This window comes from Polyergus mexicanus, unplaced genomic scaffold (assembly GCF_030449975.1).
Source record: "Polyergus mexicanus isolate NDT 795.1 unplaced genomic scaffold, iyPolMexi1.0 SCAF_13, whole genome shotgun sequence".
Classification (NCBI taxonomy): domain Eukaryota; kingdom Metazoa; phylum Arthropoda; class Insecta; order Hymenoptera; family Formicidae; genus Polyergus; species Polyergus mexicanus.
This window is the reverse complement of record NW_027223333.1, coordinates 4,966,090-4,987,341: the sequence shown is the minus strand read 5'-3', so window position 1 is coordinate 4,987,341 and position 21,252 is coordinate 4,966,090. Positions and strand designations below refer to the sequence as shown.

At 43.0% G+C, this 21,252-nt stretch overlaps 4 protein-coding genes across 4 annotated transcripts; 1 reads left to right on the top strand and 3 right to left on the bottom strand.

Moving 5' to 3' along the window:
- Positions 1–1,363: 1,363 nt before the first annotated feature.
- On the bottom strand, positions 1,364–2,281 carry LOC138938516 (matrix metalloproteinase-24-like). The gene has a single exon (XM_070305561.1). The coding sequence runs from the start codon at positions 2,279–2,281 to the stop codon at positions 1,364–1,366; it is 918 nt and encodes a 305-aa protein (XP_070161662.1).
- Positions 2,282–5,116: 2,835 nt separating this feature from the next.
- LOC138938515 (uncharacterized) lies at positions 5,117–6,259 on the bottom strand. The gene is made up of 2 exons (XM_070305560.1): positions 5,830–6,259; positions 5,117–5,595 (listed from the first exon to the last, which is right to left on the bottom strand). Exons 1-2 carry the CDS (start codon positions 6,257–6,259, stop codon positions 5,117–5,119), a joined length of 909 nt encoding a protein of 302 aa, XP_070161661.1.
- A 3,204-nt stretch (positions 6,260–9,463) lies between these two features.
- LOC138938514 (uncharacterized) lies at positions 9,464–14,686 on the bottom strand. Its single transcript, XM_070305559.1, has 4 exons — positions 14,148–14,686; positions 13,963–14,052; positions 13,820–13,873; positions 9,464–13,731 (listed from the first exon to the last, which is right to left on the bottom strand). The coding sequence occupies exons 1-4, from the start codon at positions 14,470–14,472 to the stop codon at positions 9,464–9,466; spliced, it is 4,737 nt and encodes a 1,578-aa protein (XP_070161660.1). The 5' UTR covers positions 14,473–14,686.
- Positions 14,687–20,108: 5,422 nt separating this feature from the next.
- On the top strand, positions 20,109–21,092 carry LOC138938513 (uncharacterized). The gene has a single exon (XM_070305557.1). It carries the CDS (start codon positions 20,109–20,111, stop codon positions 21,090–21,092), a length of 984 nt encoding a protein of 327 aa, XP_070161658.1.
- Positions 21,093–21,252: the final 160 nt, after the last annotated feature.

Sequence of the window (21,252 nt, the reverse complement as noted above, 5' to 3'; positions counted from 1 at the left end):
CGAGATTGTTGAGTTTGCCGAATCGTAGCGTCAACTGTCCGATGTGTATTGGCGTCGGGCGCGCCTCGTCGCGCTCGTCGGAGCGAAAGTGCGACAGAAGCGCGGGTCGTAGATCGAGCAGTTCCTTCCACGTATCCGACGTTAGCGAGATCTCTTTGCCGTGACAATCTCCGAGGACGATTTCTACGAAAGAGGGTCGGCTGACGTTAACGCTAATTTCCAGATGTTTATATGCGGTTTTGGTCAATGGGTAGCGTCTTCCTAAGATTCTGAGCGGTCGTGCGACCGAGACGTCCGCGTCGTGTCTTGGCATCCGATCGCGATCTCGTCTAAAAAATAGATATGAGCGATGAGAGAAACGGTGTTAGCGAATTATTAGTTCGAATAAATGTTCGATAGTCTTACCCATTGTCCATTTTAGCTTTTTTAGCGTATTCCGCGCTATCTTCGCGGTCTCGTTCGGTTAGTCTCGATCGATCGTCGAATGAGTGTTGCTGCTGCGGTTGTCCCCCCATTGTCGCGTACATCGTCGCTCGTTTTTTCTCGTTCTTTCTCGTTTGTTCTTTTTCGCGCGTTAGCTTCGGTGTTCTCCGTCAATAATGAAGCGCTTAACGGATGGACGGTCTTTATATACTCGCGTAGAGATCGCTTTTTCCCTTTTCGCGCGTTTTCTCTTATATATTCTATTTTTAAAAAATAACGGTAGAGTCGCTCTAGTCGTTCTCATCGTCGATCCTCTCTTTCTCGATCGTGTCGCTGAGACGATAGACGCGACTAAGGAGATCGCGCAATTGCCTTAGCAGTCCATCCGTAGGACACTCGATGCCGAGCGCGCGTAGATCGAAAGGACCCGCCGAGATTACGGTATTCGTGAATTCGTTGAAGGCGTAGAACTGACGTTTGGCGAAGAAATATAGATTACCATCGATGTATCGGAAGGCCGACGTTATCGCGGACGGAATTCCGGGAAATATATCTTTTAATGGTGCGTGTCTAATGACTATCATGTGACACTCGTCGATTTCCGCGACTTTATCATCGTCGTATATAGCGTAGGTTCGTCCCGTGTGCGTATTTATCGCTGCGTTGATTTTAACGTTTCGGGGAAGTCCGATATCGTGGAGATATCTCGGCCAGCCCGATTTTAGTTTAAGACTGGGATATTCCGCGAGGTAGATCGAATCGTTCGCGAATAGCGCGAGATCGCCCGAGGGTCTTCGATACGCGGCGGATAGACGCGTGAAATTCGCCGGTAGAAACGTCGCATAATCCGTGAGCGTCATGGGTCTACCGTAACGTTTCTCGGTCATGTCGACCGACCATACGTTGCGGCGATTAGCTATATATAATCGATGATTCATTATTAGCTCGGCGTCCACGCGTCGCAATGCGCAGAGATCCGCGCGCGCTGGGTCGGTCGGCGCGACGCTCGTCGTCGCGGGCGCCGCGGTGGATAGTTTCCATCGTCGTGAGATCCGTACAGATTCTGTATAGCGAGAATGTCTTCTATGCTCAGCTTAACTGGAAATTGATTCTCGATGTCGGGTATATACGGAAACATTATAGAGTCATTGCGCATGCTATGCTGTAGACCCAATGCGTGGCCGATCTCGTGCGTTAGCGTTTGTAGCAGGTGATGCGTGTCGGGAGGATCTTTATTTAGATACACGTGCCACGGTTCGGAATCGTCGACGTGTATCTTCGATGTGAAGTCGGTTGTTCCAGAGGGAAAAAACGCGTGAGCTAGGGCTCCTCCCGGACCGTCGAAAGCTGCCGGGCAAATACCGACGTTTCGACGATTCGCGTAAGTGTGCACGCCCGTTCGATACGATATTAATATATCGGGGTGTAAAGGGTCGCGCGCGAAAGTTAGCGATGAGTTCGCCGCCCATAACGCAAACGCCGTTTCGGCCGTTCGCGAGATTTCCTCGCTAGCCACCTGAAAATTCCATGCGAGACGCGTCTTCGGCCATTTTCGCGCGATCGGGCTATACGCGCGATCGGGAATATCTGCGAGACCGCATCGCGGTTTACGCATAAGGTGAAGCGTAACGGCGTTTAACGCGCCGTTTCCCGATAATTGATAATATTCTTGAAACAGCGATAGCGCGCGACGCAGAGATGTCGCGTTATTGGACGACAGTGATTCTCCATCGTCTTTTAGAAAACCGTATACGCGCAGAAAACGAAGCGCCTCGATTCTTTCCGAGTCGAAGGGCGCGGCGACCGTCGTAGCGACAAGCATCGTCGCTAGAGTGAGAACCGTCCTCGTGTTAGTCATCGCGCGAAGCGGGGAAGACGTGGTAAACTGTTGAGAGACGCCGAGCGCGATTGATTCGCGCGTTCCGCGAGACGCCTATTTTTATCGGCGACGAATAATGTGGGTGGGTGGGGAGAGGGAGAGGGAAACGCGTTTCTTTCGGCATCGAGCGTTTGGAATGCGCGTTATCTAGCGGACGCGCTCGAGTTCCTCTTTTGTTTTTTCTATTTTATTGTTCGTTTGTCCTCTAAGAAGGACATTCGATGAGCGATTAAAGATATCCCTTCCAACGATACGCGTTATCTAACGGATGTTTTCTGTTATTTCTATTTTATTATTCGTTTGTCCTCTAAGAAGGACATTCGATGAGCGATTAAAGATATCCCTTTCAACGATGCGCGTTATCTAACGGATGTTTTCTGTTATTTCTATTTTATTATTCGTTTGTCTCCTAAGAAGGATACTCGATGAGCAATTAGAGATATCTCTTTCCGGTAATGATAAATTAGAGATATCTCCTTCCGGTAACGATAAATTAGAGATACCCTTTAGATACCCCCTAGATACTTCTTTCCGGTAATGATGATCTCATTGTTCGCAGAGTATTCGGAATGCTCATTATCTAACGGATGTTTTTTGTTATTTCTATTTTTATTATTCATTTGTCCTCTAAAAAGGACACTCGATGAGCGAGTAGAGATACCTCCCTTCCGGCAACGGAGCGGTCGCGGAAGGAAGATGCGGTGCGATCGATAAATTGTGCCGCAACATCCCGCGCGTCGATCTCTATAAAACGCGAGATCGTTTCGAGAAGCGTTAAAGTATTCTCGCTCGCGAGATAACGAAGCGCGAAACGACGGAACGTGAAGTGACGAGAATTAAAATCGGTCGTGAATTGTTCGATATGGAACGAATCGAACAGATAATTAACGTGGCCGATTATATTAATGTAAACGGAGACTTAATCGCGATAAAGTCCTATGTTTTGGGAGATCTCGCCACGGATTTGCGTGTGGAAGCGCAAAGTGTTATTGAAAATAGTCCGGATTCGTTTAGACTCGCCTTTCAGTTAAACGAAGACGTAGATATTGCGCGTTTAATGTAAGTATCTAATTGAAATTATAATAAATTATAATAAATTATAATAAATATTTTTACTAATTTTTACTTTTACTAATTTTTACTAATTTTTACTTTTACTAATTTTTACTAATTTTTACTTTTACTAATTTTTACTAATTTTTACTTTTGTATTTTAGACAAGAAATAAAGAGCTGTATAAGAACAGCGCGAGAATCGCTCTACGATTTAATAACTAGAACGAGGACTATGCTCGCACAAGCGCAAAGCGTTCATAGCGCATTGCGCGACGCTTGTCGACGCGGCGAGCGCGATTTCGCCGTTCCCGAGGTTAGGCGAGTCGTCGCATTACCGATCGACGAGGAGCCCGAATCGCGACCGATCGGTGAGCTCGAATTGCGATCGATGGAGGACGAGGCCGAACCGGCGACGGTCGACGAGGGTAAATCGCGGGCGAATGTACGATTGGCGAACTATGAGCCCGAATCGCAATCGTTCGACATGGAGTAATTTTACGCGTTAATAAAGCGCATTTGTAAGATATAATTTTTATGAATAAATGCTATACGTTAAGCGAAACGTTAATTTTTACGCTCTTCTTTCCTTCTTCCGCATCCTCTCGTTCTCGCGCTTCTCGTAATAACCATCTGTGTCCGCATTAAGTATAGTATATTTAAATAGTATATTTAAATACATTTAAAATCTCTATAATTAAGTTTGTTACGCAACCGCGATAAAGGATGCGACCGCGATAAAGGAAAAACGCGGTTTGTTCGTGTAACGTGTATTTTGCAACAGTATAATATATTCATGATTAAACTTATAGATTATATAATTGACTCAATACAGTATAATTATATATAAAGTTTAAAATATATAATTAATTTGATACATTATATATAACTTAAATTTATAGATTATATACAATAATATACAATAATGTAATATAATTTATAATATAATTTATAATATAATTTATAATTTGTCATATAATTTATAATATAATTTATAATATAATTTATAATATAATTTATAATTTATAATTTATAATATTATAATATAAAATCAATCGCGCATATTGCGCAAACGATCGCGCCGCTCGAATCACCAATCGTGCAGTTTGCAAGCGTTTTCTAACGCGCAATTTTTCACGTGATATCCGCAACGAAAGGCCCGCGAAGCGTTCAGAGTCTCCAGACGTTCGATGTCTTCGTAATCGGCGTCGATAGTCTCGACGGAAACGGCTATGTCGCGATCGTCGGCGACGTTTCCTAAGATCTCAATCAACCACTTCTTCTTCTCGTGACCTTTGACATAGATCTGCACCGTCGAATCGGGGCTAGATCCTCGACATATGGCATCTCGAACGAGTTTTTTCATCGACCCGTAATTCGTGTGTCCATCGTTCCACTTTAGCTGGTAATGATTCGATATCAGCCAACATGCTCGCGATTTTTCTGCTCTCGTGAGCAGATCCCACGACATCGGCGAGCGAAAGATGTGATGCGTCAATTCTACACCATTTCTTAATACGGCTACTTCTTTCGCGACAAATTTTTCGTTAACTACGAAACCTAGAAGATCGACAAAGATCGGTGCGTCCATCGTCGTTGTTAGCGATACTCGAAGTGTTTCTTTCTAGATTTTTCTAAGCGTTTTATTCTTTCTCTATATTTTTTCGAGTATCGTTGCGCTTACACGATTCTGCGCACAACGTTAGTGAGCGGATTGTATTCTACCACTCGATCGTGAATAATAAGACAGTAAGCTGTGGTGTTAGAGGGGATTTTTTTCCTTGCAGTCGAACTCTATGCGAACGTCCACAGTGGCGCTTTCAATCGACTCGTTCTGTCGAGAACAGTCGATGACTACGAGTGGGCCGTGAGTTAAAAATTTATTTAGATTTAAGAGCGTTTCGTCGTTTTCGCATCCGTAGTACGTTTTTCGAAATTTCGAATACATATCGTATAACACGGCGACTTTATGTTTATCAAAATCTAGATTCATGTCGTCGTAAGAATAAAAATCGGAATTAAGATACAGTTTGACATTAGTTAATTTGCAATCGTCGAATAAAGAAGGCTCCTCGGACAGAACGTTCTTCTTTCCAGATTGTAGCGCGAAGATAACGTATCGCGGTTTCTCGAGTTGTGTCGCCGCTTTAACGGCCCACGAGTGTTTGGTCGTGTTCTGTAGAAGCGGAAACTCGTAGAGATCCCATGAGCGAAAAGCGACGCTCAAGTATCGTCCACTATCTAACGTGCGCAATAATCTTAATTTATTAACATCATTCAATACTATATGAGGCATTCGCCATTGTATTTTTAACAAAACGATTTTAGGTTCTTGCGTTTCGCGCGATATAACGCAATTGTTATCGTTGCGCGCTCGTATTAAAATAAGCTCGTGTCGCGCGTTGATCACAACGCGCTTGTAATCTTTGCAAAAACCTAATAGCACGTTAAGAGGTACGCAAAAATTAAAATCACCGATTGACGAATGAGTTGTCGCTAATAAGTCCCATCCAGCGTTTTTTAATATTTTGCTTCTCTCGACCGTCAGCGACGCGTAATTCTTAATCGTGCTCGTTATTCCAACGTTTCTGTGTCGATCGATCTCCACGCCATCGAGCTCGTAACGAATTTCCTCGAACATAAACGCCGCGCAATTGTTCACTAATCTCGTTACCGATGCGATTTCCCCTTGCGCGCTCGATGCTTCCTTCGACTCTAGTCTGCCCTCAACGTAGAGAAAACTGTCGCAAGGTAACATATACAAATCTTGCTGTTGTATAGGAATTCGTATCTCATCGCTATTTCCAAACGTAGTATTGGCGTAAGGGTTGTACGTGTGAGTTTCGATCTTGACGATGCGATCGTCGAAGATCGGCTCCCCACTGATACTTAGAATGTCGCACATTCCGCTTTTTACGAAGAAGCGGTCCTCGGCACGACAAAACCCAAAGAGCGCAGAAAAATCTCGTTGGCGGCGGTTAGTTTTCCTCCCTTTTTTCTTCTCTTTTCCGCGTTTAGAGGTGACGCGACAGCGATAATGGGTGCGTTTCTCGCGTTCGATCCGTTCACTACGAGCATCGCGCGCTTCTCTACCGTTTTCGTCGCACGTGTAGACGAATCGTAATTTCTTCGCCGCGAAAATCGATCAATTTTCCGTTTTGGTCCACAACACGCACGTTTATATCGGTAATGGTCCGTGCGATGATCGGAAGGTAAATGATCTGCGTTGGAATCTCCGACACTTTATATCCGGGTGGAACGTTAGGCGCGAATTCGTATATAGTATGCGCGGATTTGTCGTTATGATACGCTCCTGTTGTGACGTTACACTCTACTCGAATAAGGTTAATGGCCATAATATTTATTGGTTTATCGGATGCATACCATTTATTCGGTTGTAATACACGAGACGAAAAACCCAGGAGCGAACCGATATTATCGGGTTTTGTGAAATTTACTCGATACGCGCATTTAATTTCGCTTCTCATAGTGTTATCGTTACCGCGAAGCGTTATAGAATTTTCACTTTTATCGCCATTCTCATTGTCTTCGAAATAATCGTCATCAACATTGTATATGTAATCGTCATCGTTTGTTTCCGGTTTTTCATTTTCGCGTTCTCGTTCTGCCTCTCTCGCTCGTCGTTTATGACGAACCGCCGTTCTTAGATACGCGTTTATAGCACTTAATTCGTAAGATCCTACTGGAATCGCGATAATCTCGTCATTATTATCGAAGTAAAATTTATTATTTGTGGAATTTATATTCGGTATCGTATTATAAGTTTCAAAATTGGTTAAACCTAATTCGTAATCGTCGTCGTTTAAATCGAGAGGCGGAAAATAACTCGCCGCGAGAATACTGCTTCGTTCGGAAAGAGTGAGAGTTAGCGACATGATCGGCGAGAGCGATCGAACTGCGTTCGATCGACGAATAACGGTTGATATTATAGTCGACGATTCCTCCAATCGACTTCTCGGAGAAATCGAAGACTCAATTGTCCGCAAATATTCTGATCGCGTCTGCTCGGAGCGACGATTGTATCGAATGTTCGCGTCGCGCCCGAGATAACGCGCAAGTTCGCGCGGAGGACGAAGATCGCCGAAACCGTCGTAGTAAATTTCGTCGTCCCCTTTTTTCGCGTACGCCACCCAATGAGTACCCGGTCCGGATGCGTCGTCTAAATTCACAATGCCGTTCTCATCGCGGCGCGCTTGCGACGGAAGCGCGTTGCGCATAAACACACCTCTAAAATGAGGTACGCGCGAGAGTATCGCCGCGCGATTTAATTGTTCGTTCGTTGTTGCTCCGACGGATGGGAGGATCTCTAGCGTCTGTTTACGCGAAGTTTTTTTTTAGCTCTTCTTCTCGTTGAGGACACGCCACTCCCGCGTTTGTACGGCGCGAGATATAAACCGCGACCTTCCATCGCGCGATCGTGGCGCTGCAACTCCTCCAGCTGTCGTCGCGCTGCTTTGCGATCGTTTACCGCTTTCGCGATTCCCGCCGCTCCCCCGGCCAAAGAACCGAGAGCTCCCAATAACGGTAGCAGGGGTAAAAAGCCGCCGCGTTTCGCTATCGGAAGCGTTCTTTTTCTCGTAGCAATTATTCTCCTTTTGTTCTTTTTTCTCTTGATTTTCGTTGTACCCATTCCAAGTTTTGTCTTCAATTTCATAGCCATCCATACAGCCGCCGCGGCGGCTCTCTCGCCGAGAGTCGAGTCTTTAGCTGTGACGCGTTCGCGCGCTTTTTTGGCGAGCGCGTGGTCGGCGACGTGTCGATCAGCGAGCTCGCCGCTCCGCGAGTACGCGATATCGTGCTCGCGGCAGGCCGCGTCCAGAGGATTGACGCCTCGATCGCCTCGCGCGAGTCGTTTCGCGAGACGAGTACCCGGCCCGCAACATTGATATCCAGGTATATGTAGTTCGAAAGGGAGCGCGTTTATCGCTCTATTCAACAAGCCAGCGCCATAACTCACACCGTACTGCTGTTTCGCGAATTGCATTCGCCGCAATCTTTAACAAGCGGCGCCGGACCGTCGATGTGTGTTCGTTGCCAAGGGCGATTATAATGCTCTAGACATCGACGGTAGCGCCGCACTTCCGGATCCACTCTTATGTATTCAGGCAGTTTCTCCCACAATCGTTTTACGTAGCGACCGAAATGCTTTAGTAAAATTATTTTCGGAATATACCGCAATTGATCGGTGGTGAAATCAAGAATATCGTCGCCATCTATTAGTAAGATAAACATCTCAATTCACCGCGCGCAATTCGCTACTGCGCGATTGATGGCGATCTATTCGTATATAAATAAAAAGGTCTCGCCCTGCCTCACGCGAGAGTAGTATAGGGGCCACTATAGTGAGACACAACAAACCCCCACTCCTCGGCCACTGGCGCCGACCCCCTGCTGTGCCTGTCTGGGGCCCTCCCCCCTAAGGGTGTCTGTGGAAAAAAAGAGTGGAGGGGACTCGTGGACGTCTACGAGGCAATTTTCCCTTTAAATTTTTTATTTTTTATTTTTTTTATTTTTTTTATTTTTTATTTTTTTTCGGACGCGTGAACATGCTCGGGCTCGAACCTGGGTCCTCCGCGTTTCCAGACAGGGTCCTAGTATGCTGGGCTAGCTGAAATCTTATTAGAATAAGGCTTAGATGTAGTATTTGTAGAGAGTAGCCCTCCGACATAGGGGACCCAGCGCTCTGATTGGCTTAACTATAGTGGCCGGCAGTTTGATTGGATGAGGAGCATTGTTTCTGAGTGAGAGGGAAAAACGCGGCAAAATAACACGTGTGTAAGAATCGGCAAGATGGCGGCCGCCGAGAATGGTGACGTCACGAGAATAGAAGGGGTCGTAAAAAGCAAGTCTGTGCAGGTAGCGATTACGAAGGTTTTAGAGCTTCATGACGGCGCTTAGACGAGGAGAGAAAGGATAGGAAAATAGTAAATGTTTTTATATAAGCGATTTAAAATAAAAATTTTTTATTAAATATTATACTTATGTTTAAATGTAAATAATAATTTCGCAATGTACAAAATTTCTTATGTGACGGAAAACATGTAAATTCGCTACTATATACATCGATAAAAACGAGAGTCGAGAAAGATTAGCGTTCTATTATATACCCGTATGGTAACGAACAATGACTATCGATAAATCTACGTTTTAGTAATACAGGTTCGCATACTTTAGTTTCGTCCCGTGTTACGATCTCATGAAACGCGGTGCGACGAATTGCTCTAAAACGTAGATTTATCGATGTTCCTGCCAATTCTTTTTCGTTCTCTTCATTTTCTCGTACTCTCTCTTTATTTAGCAATAAATTCCTAATACTATTAAAATTGACTAACCGCGAATTTTCGTAATTTAGGGTTATGCCTTTAACTTTACATGCCTCGTGCGTTCGACCGTCTGGTGAGCGTACAACATATGCATAAAATTTCGGACCACCGGACACGAACGCCTCGATATAGCTACCGCTCCCGTAGCTCTCGAGTTCATCGGTCATGTCGCCTAGAAAATTCCCCGTACGGGGTTCATACTCGTTCGGATCACCGCTGCTCACGTAAATACATGAATCCGTATCGTAATACAAAACGCGACGATCTAATCGCTCTAAATACGAATATAGCGTTAAACGAGCTTGTGCCGTCGTATACGCCGCTATCACGACATTAGTTAGCGGGGAGGAAACAACAGCTTCTTGTCGCAATCGCCATGAAACATATATTACCTCATCATTTACGGGTAATATGTCGGTTATTTCATGCTCGGCACTTGTCAGTAAGGCTATAAAACGTTGCGGCGTTCTCACGACCTCGGTATTAGGTAAGTTGGACCGCTGACCAAATTTGCCCCAAAAAGAATTTAAACACAGTTTCGCGACAGAACGTAAGCCGGGATTCCGAGCGACGTTACGTTTATCAAGAACGATACCTTCGGTTTTCTCATACTCCCGCAGATATCTTTCTTTAGCATCGTCGTCGTTTTCCCCGCATTCGCTCGGCCATCCGCTGGCTTCTTGTTTAAGTTGCAAAAATGTATTTATATACTCGGCGAACAATCCACCTTGACGGGTCGTATGATCGAATTGACTAACTTTATATTGCCAAATCTCACTTACAGCCGTCACGTGATAGCCCTTTTCGACGGCCTTGCGTAATTCGCAGGACACCCACGTACCCTCGAATTCGCGTTCCTTAGCATCGTTGTGCGTACAGGCCGATTGCGACAATGTCTCACAGCAACTGCGACATAATGCAAAAAGCAATTTTCCCTGCGTGCGATATGGGAGTACAGGATGAAATAAATCACGTGGCGGTAGTACTTTGCACCGTATGAGACCTTCGAACGTATTAAAATTATAATTCGGTGCCCTCCCGATTAATGCGGAACATTCCTCGCCGACATAAATATCAGGATGACCGATCGGGAAAGCACCTGTTTTTAAAACATATGGGTATAAGGAGCATACGTCCACGTAACGTATTTTTTCCATACCTGTAACCTCATAGCGCGTCACAATATTTCCCGTGCGTCCACCGAAAAATGCATCGCGCGGATCGAGCGGAGGCGTTTCCACCATCGGATGGTTCTCGAGATATTCACGCATTTCGCGACTATCTCGCATATCGCGATCGAAAGAGCACTCCCACTTTTCTATTACAAAGTATTTCCGTTGTCGAAGTCTCCACGAGATTGCGAGAGTTCGCTCGTAACGTGAGTCAATCGTATCCTTGCAATCCGATGTAGAAAGTGGTCTATCGCGATTCATAGGAAAGCAAGACGGGCATCCGTGCCAAAAACATCCGTGAAATTGTAGCACATGACGTTGAGGCGTCTCTGTATCAGGCGTTTCGTAATATCCATCGACGAGCGTGCCGTCGATTGTACGATATTCGCGCGAGCGCCCTGCGTGGTTTATAGAATGTCCGAGCTCGCGTTCCTTCCATATCAACCACTGCAGAGCTTTACGGGAATGATTGGTTGCTTTTCTGTATCCGCCAGTTGGAATGACGCCTATCGTATTTTGTTGCAAAAAGTTTTTCCGAAAAACAGTCATACACGTCGAAGCAATTGTCGTGCATTCCTCGAACGGACATACATTTCCACGAACAATAAAAATTTTTCTGAACGCCATACACGCTTGTCGAAGAATATCAACGTCGGTACGACAATAACGAATGATCTCACGTTGAAAATCGAACACGGTGTTTTTTTGTCGCATATCAGCATGCCATACAAGAAAGCGTTCGCGCTCTTCCGATTTCATTGTCTCCGGAGAATAATAATGAGCGTCAGGCAAGGGGCCGACATATGACTGATTTTCGACAGTGTTAAACAAATGCGGAAAAATGCCTTTATCCGACGTATCCTGTAATCCGAAAGCCTTCGGTAACTCGGATAAGCGCATCGGCATATAATTAACACTGTCGATGAATTTCGTATGTCCTACCGTTAACACCACGATCTTTGTGCCGTTTAATATTAATTTAGGTTCTAAGTTATTACGATTTTCAACAATATACTTTAAAATAAATTGCGCGTCGAACGCTTTCGCATTATGTGCTATGCAGATGATCTGCTTGAAGTATTTTGTCGTACGCGTTGCAAAATCGACGAATTGTTTCACAGGATCATGACGAAATACGAACTCTCGCACCCCGCACCATCGGCACCTCGCGGACAAATTATTTTCTTTCGCGCACGCTTCGCAAATTTGTTGTGCCACGCAAAGAGTGGGAACGTGTTTCTTTACGTTCGACGTACCTTCGAGTGACTCGTCTTGTCGCGTTTCAAAATCGTAAAATACGAATGCTACACGCTCTTTTTTGCTCGTACATGCACGATCGTTTGCCACTTTACCGTCAAATTCTGTGCTCTCTTCTGTGCTTCGCGTAACTGTCATCGCTGGAGCCATTGTCGATGATGAAGACGACGGTACGGTAGAGGAATCATTATCACGTCGAAGAGGCTGCATGTAGCACAAATGATTCTCAGGCTTTGGTGAACGGCATAATTTGCAGTAAGAAACACCGCATTCGTGTCTCGCACCAAATTTAACGATGCGTCCGCATCCGTCGCAAAATCGCACGACATTGCAGATACTTTCAGTTGATTTACCGTCGTACGATTTTACGCTGCGATGACGCTCGAAACACTTCTTACCGAAAAATGCCCGATTACACACGTTGCATTTTATACTTTCGGACTGCTTACACGACGGCACAGTGAAACACCGCGGACATTTATTTGGACAGCGATGACCCGTTTTATCGTTCCGATAACCTATATTACACGGCTCGCAATAATTCCTACAACCCACAGCGGCATTTAAATTTATAATAGGGTTATAATGGCGTAAACGCTCATAATACATTATATTTAAGCGTAACGAGGGTTCACGGTCGAGAGAAGCAAGTAGCGCGATACCGTCGTACATCGGTTTCTCACCGCGCCCGAAAGTACTGAAATTATAAACTACAATTGCGATATTATCAGCTGCGAGATATCGTTGAAAGCGATCGATTTCCGGAATTCCACATCCCTCTTCAGTTATCGTAACACCAGCGTTCCTAGTTAATTGTAATGCGAACTCACGCTGAAGCGGGGAATGCGGGTGTCTTATATTATTCCATTTTTCATGTAACGCACCCGTACGTAAGTTACCGCGTTCGCAGTAAATTCGCGCTACTACGAGAGCGCGCGGAAAACATAAATTGTCGGAATTATTTATTGTTACTATTGAGCGCTTCACAACGTCTTCGTTTGTTAATTTAACACGTCCGCGACCCGAAGGAACTGTGATATTAAAAACACGAATGTTAAAGTGTTCCGCGATATCGAGTCCCCCAGCACTCTGCGCTACTGAACTCACGAGTTTCCAGATATCATCATACGATATGTCTCTAGCCAGACGAAAGGATAATCCAGCAGGGCCCTGAGATAAATTCGGAGAATGGAAAGTCATCCCCGCATAATCTCCCGGTTCGCATAAATTTAAAACATACGCGTGAATTTCGCGAAACGCATTTTCTAATGTGTGATAAATATTCGAGCCTTCGCGTATCGGTCGTATCGCGAAACTCGCTTCTCTCCCGATTATGCCGAACCTCCTAAATTGCCGCATATTTTCCGTCAATAAATCTACGTAATTAAAATTAATAACGCCGACCTCATGACGTTGCTGTTCCTCCGCCACCTCCGGCTCTTCTTCACCATCTTCGGTCTCCGACGAGGGATTACAGCGTTCTTCGCCGACGACTTCCTCTTCATTCTCATCCTCATCGGTTACTCCCTCGTTATTACAGAGTTGCGTTACTCGTTCTTCAGGAGTCGCTTCTTCATTTTGGCCACCACCACCACCTCTCTGCACTGTCGAAACAAAAGAAAAATTTAATTATAAATAAAATAAAAATTACATCTACGTTATTTTTATTCTTTTCAAAATTTTGTATCTCACCAGGTGATGCCGTGATATCAGCTTCGCTATCGTTTTCGGCAGAACGTGCTCTTCCTAAAATTTAATATTTTATCAATCAATATTGAATATAGAAACAGTATATAAAGATTAATATTTTTATTTTATTTTTATGCGAAACTTACTCAAAGTTCCTGTTTCGAGCTCTTCTTCAGCCGGACGTTTTCGAAGCTGAGAGGGAGGCTCTCGCCCATCAGTCGCAGACGTGTTGCGATCTACAAATTATGATTTTGAAAATTTTAGTTAATTCCTGTCTATCGTATTCGATTACAATACAATTGTACAATATAAATAAAAACATTTTGCTTACCGTTTAAGCGGTTTCCACGATGGTTTGATAGCAGGAAGGCTATAAGGCCGTCTGCATCCTCCTCCTCGTGGTCAAATGCCTCGCGCATTTCTATTATTTCACCCGCGATATGCAACAACTCGGCATAATTGCCAAAATAGCCTAGTCTATATAGCACAGCGAGTATAGTATTCGAACTAGCACACGCAAATGCCCGAAAAACTGAATAATTTATTTCTGCCGATTCGTCCGATAACACTGATAAATAGCGCTCGCTATTTATCGCAGGCGACAAATTCGAGCCTATAATTATGCATTTACCTAATAGCTCTTTAAGTCCAGCCATTTTTGCCACTTGCTCGCGAAATACACGATATCTCTATTTTCCACGGAACGACTCGCGTTACTTCGAATGATGTCGAACTCGAAATTACCTTTTTTACTTCGGCACGGAGAATTTATTTAAACACATATCCCCACTTTTTTCCAAAAAGGAAAAGTCTTTGAAAGATTTAAAATTTTTCCTTTCTAGGTAGTTAGATTAGATTAGTTCGAAGAAAACAAAAGAACGCCGGCAAAAGAACGTCGACAAAAAGAATCCCTGTTTTCCAAAAAGCCGATAAAGTAGACAAAAAAATATTTTATTTTTTATCACGTTACTATCTTATTTACTTACTTTTATTACTTTTGTTATAGCGATCCTAAAGTAAAAGCTTTGTAGCGATAAACGTTTTTAAAAATTTTCGTAGAAGAGACGGGATTATGTCGATTAGAAAATTATTCCTTTATAAAATTTTTACAATATAATCTCTTACAATACAATCTATAAAAATTTATTACACAGACGATAAACATTTATTTACGCTTTATAACATATTGTAAATGTATTTAGAGAAAAAAAAAAGTTTAGAGAAAAATTTTTCTCTTGTAACGAATCTAATTTCTAGATGATTCTAGATGTTTTTTCGCGTAATTTTTAGTCAGTTGAACAAGATTGAACATGAAAAATCACGATTTTTCCTGTTATTTAATTGTCTATACAAACTTTTCCCCCACTTTTCTTTATATTTCGATATATAAGTAGCGCGAGAAGATGTAAATCCTTCATTCGAGTTTCCCCGTACGAAGTCTTCATTTCGGCTGCGTTACAAGAATTCGGCATTGTTTTGCCTGGTGTTCTCTCAGTTTTATTCAAAAAGTAATAACAATGGCTGCCGCGAAAGAAGTTTCCAGTGATCAAAAAAATCTAACCGATTTTGTTAAATCTACGCACGTTTGCGATATTAGCAAATCGGACAGCAAGTTCGACAACGATAGAAGAAACGAACAGCGATACTTATTACTATCGACAACGTATGCCCTTAATTCATCGTGTACTAAGAAGCTACATGTGGGCTTGCAAGCAACAAACGAAGGTTATTTCGCGCCAATTGTTAAATTAACGGGTAATTATGCGGACGGAATTTGTCTCGATGCCGTCACCTGGCAACAATTTCAGCTCAACATGGAACAGATAGGACTGTACTTGAGTGAGAATCAAAAAACCAAACCAAGTCCGATTATCATCAACAATATTTCCATCGGCTTCACCACCGCTTACGGGACGCGGGCTGTGATAGTGACTTACAAGGAAAATGTGGAACAAACCGCGAGTAATGGAGAGACGGAGGAGCAAGCGCAGCCGCCCTTGAAGAAACGAAAAACCCACAGCGTCGCTATTGTGATGCAGAAAGCAACTTTTCTCGGCATGGAAAATATTACAAGATGTGTGGATGCTCGATTGTCACAGCTAGTTTCCATCACTGACGCCGTCAACACCTGCGCCAATTACTTAACGAACGAGATAGAATTAAAACTCCCAACGACTTACATAAATCGTGAAATTATAAAACTCATGGTTAGTGATAATTTTCAAGAAATTGAACGCAATGTACAAACGCAAATAAGAGATTTAACCTTTTTAGATATATATTTCAATATTGTATTTGAAGAATTACTTTCGCTCGGCTTTAATGAAATTGTACGTATAATTTTAAATCGTAATTGTTAATTTTATAAAAATAAAAAATAAAAAATTATTATCAATAAATATGAAATTTTTCCCACCTTAAAAATCACAGACTATATTTTTCCTTTACCTTTCTCTAATATTTCCTTTACTTTTTTACTTTGCGCATAGAACATTCTATCAAAAATAATATCAAATGTTAGTTGAACGCTAAACGAGCAACTTATTTCTAACTTAAGCGTTCACAGAGCACCGTTTATAAGCTCGTAAGCAACGGTGCTCAAAAAACGCTGAAGCGAGCGCGTTCCCGCGAATACGCTTATTAGCATCGTTCCCGCGGCTACTTATCAGCTAATCGACCGCGGTGCTTTCCGCTCGTTCACGTGCCGGGAAACGCTAGCGCGAGCATGCGGCCGCCGCGGTGGGCCTTCCGGAGCGCGGATAAGCTTATTACTCTCAACATATATCTGCATATTAAACATATTCGATGCACGTATTTTTGTTATTGTTATTAAATATTCCTGATTACTTTTTTATTTATGAGAGCGCGCGTAAACGACAAATCGTTCATTTCGCAAAATGGATGTACGGTGGAAACATCCTTGGACGTCGATCGTCTGCGGGCCTACGGGGTGTGGAAAAACAATTTTCGTGAAAACGTTTCTTCGTCATTTATCCGTCATGTCGGATGTTCGATTCGAGAGAATTTTATTTTATTACGCCGAGTGGCAAGATGCGTATCAGCGTTTACAATGCGACGCGCGTGAAAAAGAAGAAGAAGAAGAAGAGAAAAGAACACAAAAAACCGGTTACGATAATAATGCTATGATAAAATCGAAGAAAAATATCATCGAATTTCGCGAGGGGTTACCGCGTCCGGAAGATTATTCCAACGATGCGCTTTCGCCAAAATTAATAATAATCGACGATCTTATGAGGGAATCTTCGTCGTGCGACGCTATCGTAGATCTGTTTACCAAAGGAAGTCATCATAAAAATCTCAGTGTTATACTCATCTCACAAAATCTCTTTCATCAAGGGCGCGGGCAGCGTGACATATCTCTCAACGCGAATTACATAGTAGTTTTCAAAAATCCACGCGATCGCGCTCAAATACGTCATCTAGCGCGCCAGGTATATCCCGATGATCCAAAATTTATGGAAGAAGCCTACTATGACGCTACATCGAGACCTCACGGGTATTTATTGCTCGATTTGAAACAATCGACTCCAGACGAATATCGCTTTCGTACGTGTATCTTTCCCGACGATACGCTGCATTACGCTTACATTCCGCGCAGATCGAACAATAGAAGTGGGGGCGTATAAAGGTTAAAATTCCCGTTCGCAACTTGTCAGTCGTGTAATTACAGCGTAATGGTGAAAAAAGAAGATCCCGATAAAAAGCTGACGTCATCGAATAGTGCAATAAAGCATGCTAGACGGTCTATCGGAGAGAGAAACATATGTCTTTTAAAAACTTTGTGTCATTTGAAAAAAAATCAAAGAACAGCATTCTTACGTGCCGCTGACAATAAACTCATAAAGTGCATTCAAGAGTGCATTTTCAATACGTTAAAAGGTAACGTACCGCTTCGTTGTAGCGATAAAAAGCGATTAGCCAAACATAAAACGGCCCTACGGCGTGTTGCGGCAAAACAAGGTAATTGGAAGACTAAAAGAAAATTGTTAGTACAACAAGGTGGATTTTTACCCTATCTTATCGGACCTATACTAGGGGCTATATTATCTCGGATTATCGGCGAATGAAAAAGAAAAATACAATCCTATACAGCCCATACATTCTAGGAAAGATAATAAAAAAAGGAAAGTGTTATCAGCTGTATTTTGAACAATGGAGAGAGCTAAGAAAATGGTTTTGATATCTACCGAAAATCTTGAGAGAATGCAGCGAATGCAACAGCAACCGGAAATGACATCTATTGCTATGACTGATAACTCGTCGAAGAAAAATACTGGAATATCAAATGCGGAAAATGTAAATAATAATAATAATTCAGTACGAACACCGGGAACAGCTTTATCGCGACTCGATGCGGAGATGTGGCGTATTCTCAACCTCACGACTCCTGTCGACGAGGACAAAAGATGGAAATTGTATAAGGAAGTATTCCAACGCTATCTTCACTTTGCTCGGGAAGCTAAAAAACGCTTACGCGAGGATGAGCAGGATAACGACGAGGACATTAATGACGAGCAGAACGAAGCCACGAATTTGGATATCGACGATAACGAATTTATGGAAACGTCAGCTTTAATTAGCAGCGACCGCGGTGACGGGAGCGCTAGTAGTAGTAGCAGTAGTTTCGGGAAAAAACGCGCGCAATCGGCTGAAATGATCAAAAAAATACTCGGTAGTGTACCGAAATCTTATCGTGACAAAGCGCGTGCGATATTAAAATACTTGATCGATATTCCGACATCTAAGATTAGCTGGGATAGACGAGGACTCGTAACTATAGACGGCGCCGTCGTAACGGGTTCGAATATCGCGGAACTTATAAACGACGCGATACGCGAGAGAAAAACATTTAAAGCAACCGGAAGAATTCAGTTTGCTCGATTACTGCACAACATAGGTACTCCTTCCAATCTCATAGGAAATAATGATTTATTATATACGTTCGTCCGATCTCATCGTATTAAAAACGTGGTTCCGCGCGGAAGTTCCACTCCGAAAACTTCGACCGAGCGTTCAAAGTCGTACAGCCGTAAGGTAGACGAAACGAGCGAAGGAGATACGCTATTTGTATCCGCCGACGAGGACGAAGACGACAAAACATTAACGAGCTACGCAGATTCTCCGACAAAGAAAAGAAAAGGATTGCTCGACTGGAGCAAACTCGAATGATGGAGCTCGAAAAATTGTATTACAATCCCTCGCACTATGCCGGCTATTCGGCGACGACCAATTTATCGCGAGCCGCTAAACCGAAATTCACACGTAACGAGGTCATCGATTGGCTTAAATCGCAAGACGCATACACGTTACATCGTCCGGTACGTCGAAAATTTCCACGCTTACATTATAACGTGACAAATATCGATGACTTATGGGAGGCCGATTTGATCGATATTCGTAATCTCAAGAGTTATAATGACGGTTATTCATATCTATTAACGGTTATCGATGTGCTTAGTAAATTCGTTTGGGTAGAGCCTTTACGCGACAAAACAGGCGCCTGCGTGGTAAAAGCCTTTAAACGCATATTCTCGAGAAACAAAGAGCGCCTACCCGTATACCTGCAGACCGACAAAGGTAAAGAATTTATTGCTCAGCAAGTACAAAATTTCTTAAAAGAAAAAGATATTCGATTTCGTGTAGCGCGTAATCCTGATATTAAAGCAGCTATAGTGGAACGCTTTAATAGAACGCTCAAGGAACGGATGTGGCGATATTTTACGCACAAAAATACGCGACGCTACATCGATGTTTTGCAGGATATCGTTCGCGCTTACAATCATACTCGGCATTCCACCATCAAAATGCAACCTGCAGTCGTTACGAGGGAAAATGCGCGAAGCGCTCGTGAAAATATGAATCGTCGTTGGAACGACAACGGCGATGGGGCGAAGAAAAAGAATCGCGGACAAAAGCCTAAATATAACGTGGGCGATTTCGTACGTGTCAGTAGAGCAAAAGTAGCCTTTGAGAAAGGATACGAGGCAAAGTGGAGCGAAGAAATATTTCGAATTCACCGTGTTCTCGAATGGAGAAAACCGCACGTATACGAATTAAGCGATTTAGCGGACGAAGTTATAGACGGAATTTTTTACGAACAAGAATTAGCATCTGTTGTTAAAAACTTGCGAGAAGAAGAATTTATCGTCGAACGTGTGATAAAAAGTAGGGGGCGTGGTAACAATAAACAATTATTAGTTAGTTGGCAAGGATATCCTTCAAAATTCGATTCTTGGATACCCGCTTCGAGTTTAAAATCTTTGAATCAAAAATGAGGGAGGAAGGATTTTATATGATTCTCCCTAGTAATAGCAGTATGCGTTTTTTTCCGGAGAATAAAACCACATGTTTCACTACCGAATTGCCTCAACGTATAGACTTGCAAGGACGTTGGGAAGTAGCGCTCACGGAGATTCAATTTCCGACTAGCTTTCTTCATATACGCCCTGGAGAAGGATTCATAAGATTTATAAATATTCAAGAATTCACGATAGGCCCCGAAAAAAAGAAAATCATCGCTAAGAAATCTGAAATACCTTCGGGTATTTACTCAAGTTTGCACGATATTATAGAAGCTGTGAATTACTCTGCAAAATCCGTGGGTTCGCATATCCTTTGGCAATTTGGAGCTATTATCGGCCGCAAAGTTATTATGAAACTTTCCTGCGACATTATGAAATGTGATATGATTCATTATGTAAATTTTTCCGAAAAACTTTGCCGAATACTCGGCTTCGATACGCACAATAAGCTCAATGCTAGTGTTGTGGAGCGTTTACCGTTATGGCTTTTTAGCGAAACCGCCTTCGATATACAGAATGGCGATGAGAAAAATGATAAAATTGAAAATAATGCCGGTACATCGGGCGTTTTACCCGCCTGGATTTATGACGATGTTGAAATTTATACATCACCATTTTACGTATTTCCGCGTGAACGAGTAATAATAGCCGGCGAACCAGCTAGTTTGTTACGCGGTATTCCCGACAAGCTCTTTGTCTATTGCGATATTTGCGAGCCCTATATTACCGGCGATGTGCAATCTCCTCTTTTGCGAATAGTCGCACTCGATGTTGGAAATGATTACGCGTTCGCGTCTACTCAAATAAAGCATTTCTCGCACACTCAATACATTGCTCTGCGTCAAACGTCTTTTCGCACAATCGAGATAGATATAAGAGATCAACTAGGACAGAGTATACCATTCGAATTTGGAACGCTGACAGTGACATTGCACTTTAGACGTATCGAGTAGATAACATAATAATAATAATAATAATAATAATAATAATAATAATAATAATTAGAGAGCGCAATAAAAAATTAAACGTTAATGGATTATTATTCGACGTATTACGACGGGTTACAAAACGGCGGCAGTCGTGGCGGTGGAATTCCGCGAGTTTTCGTCGGAT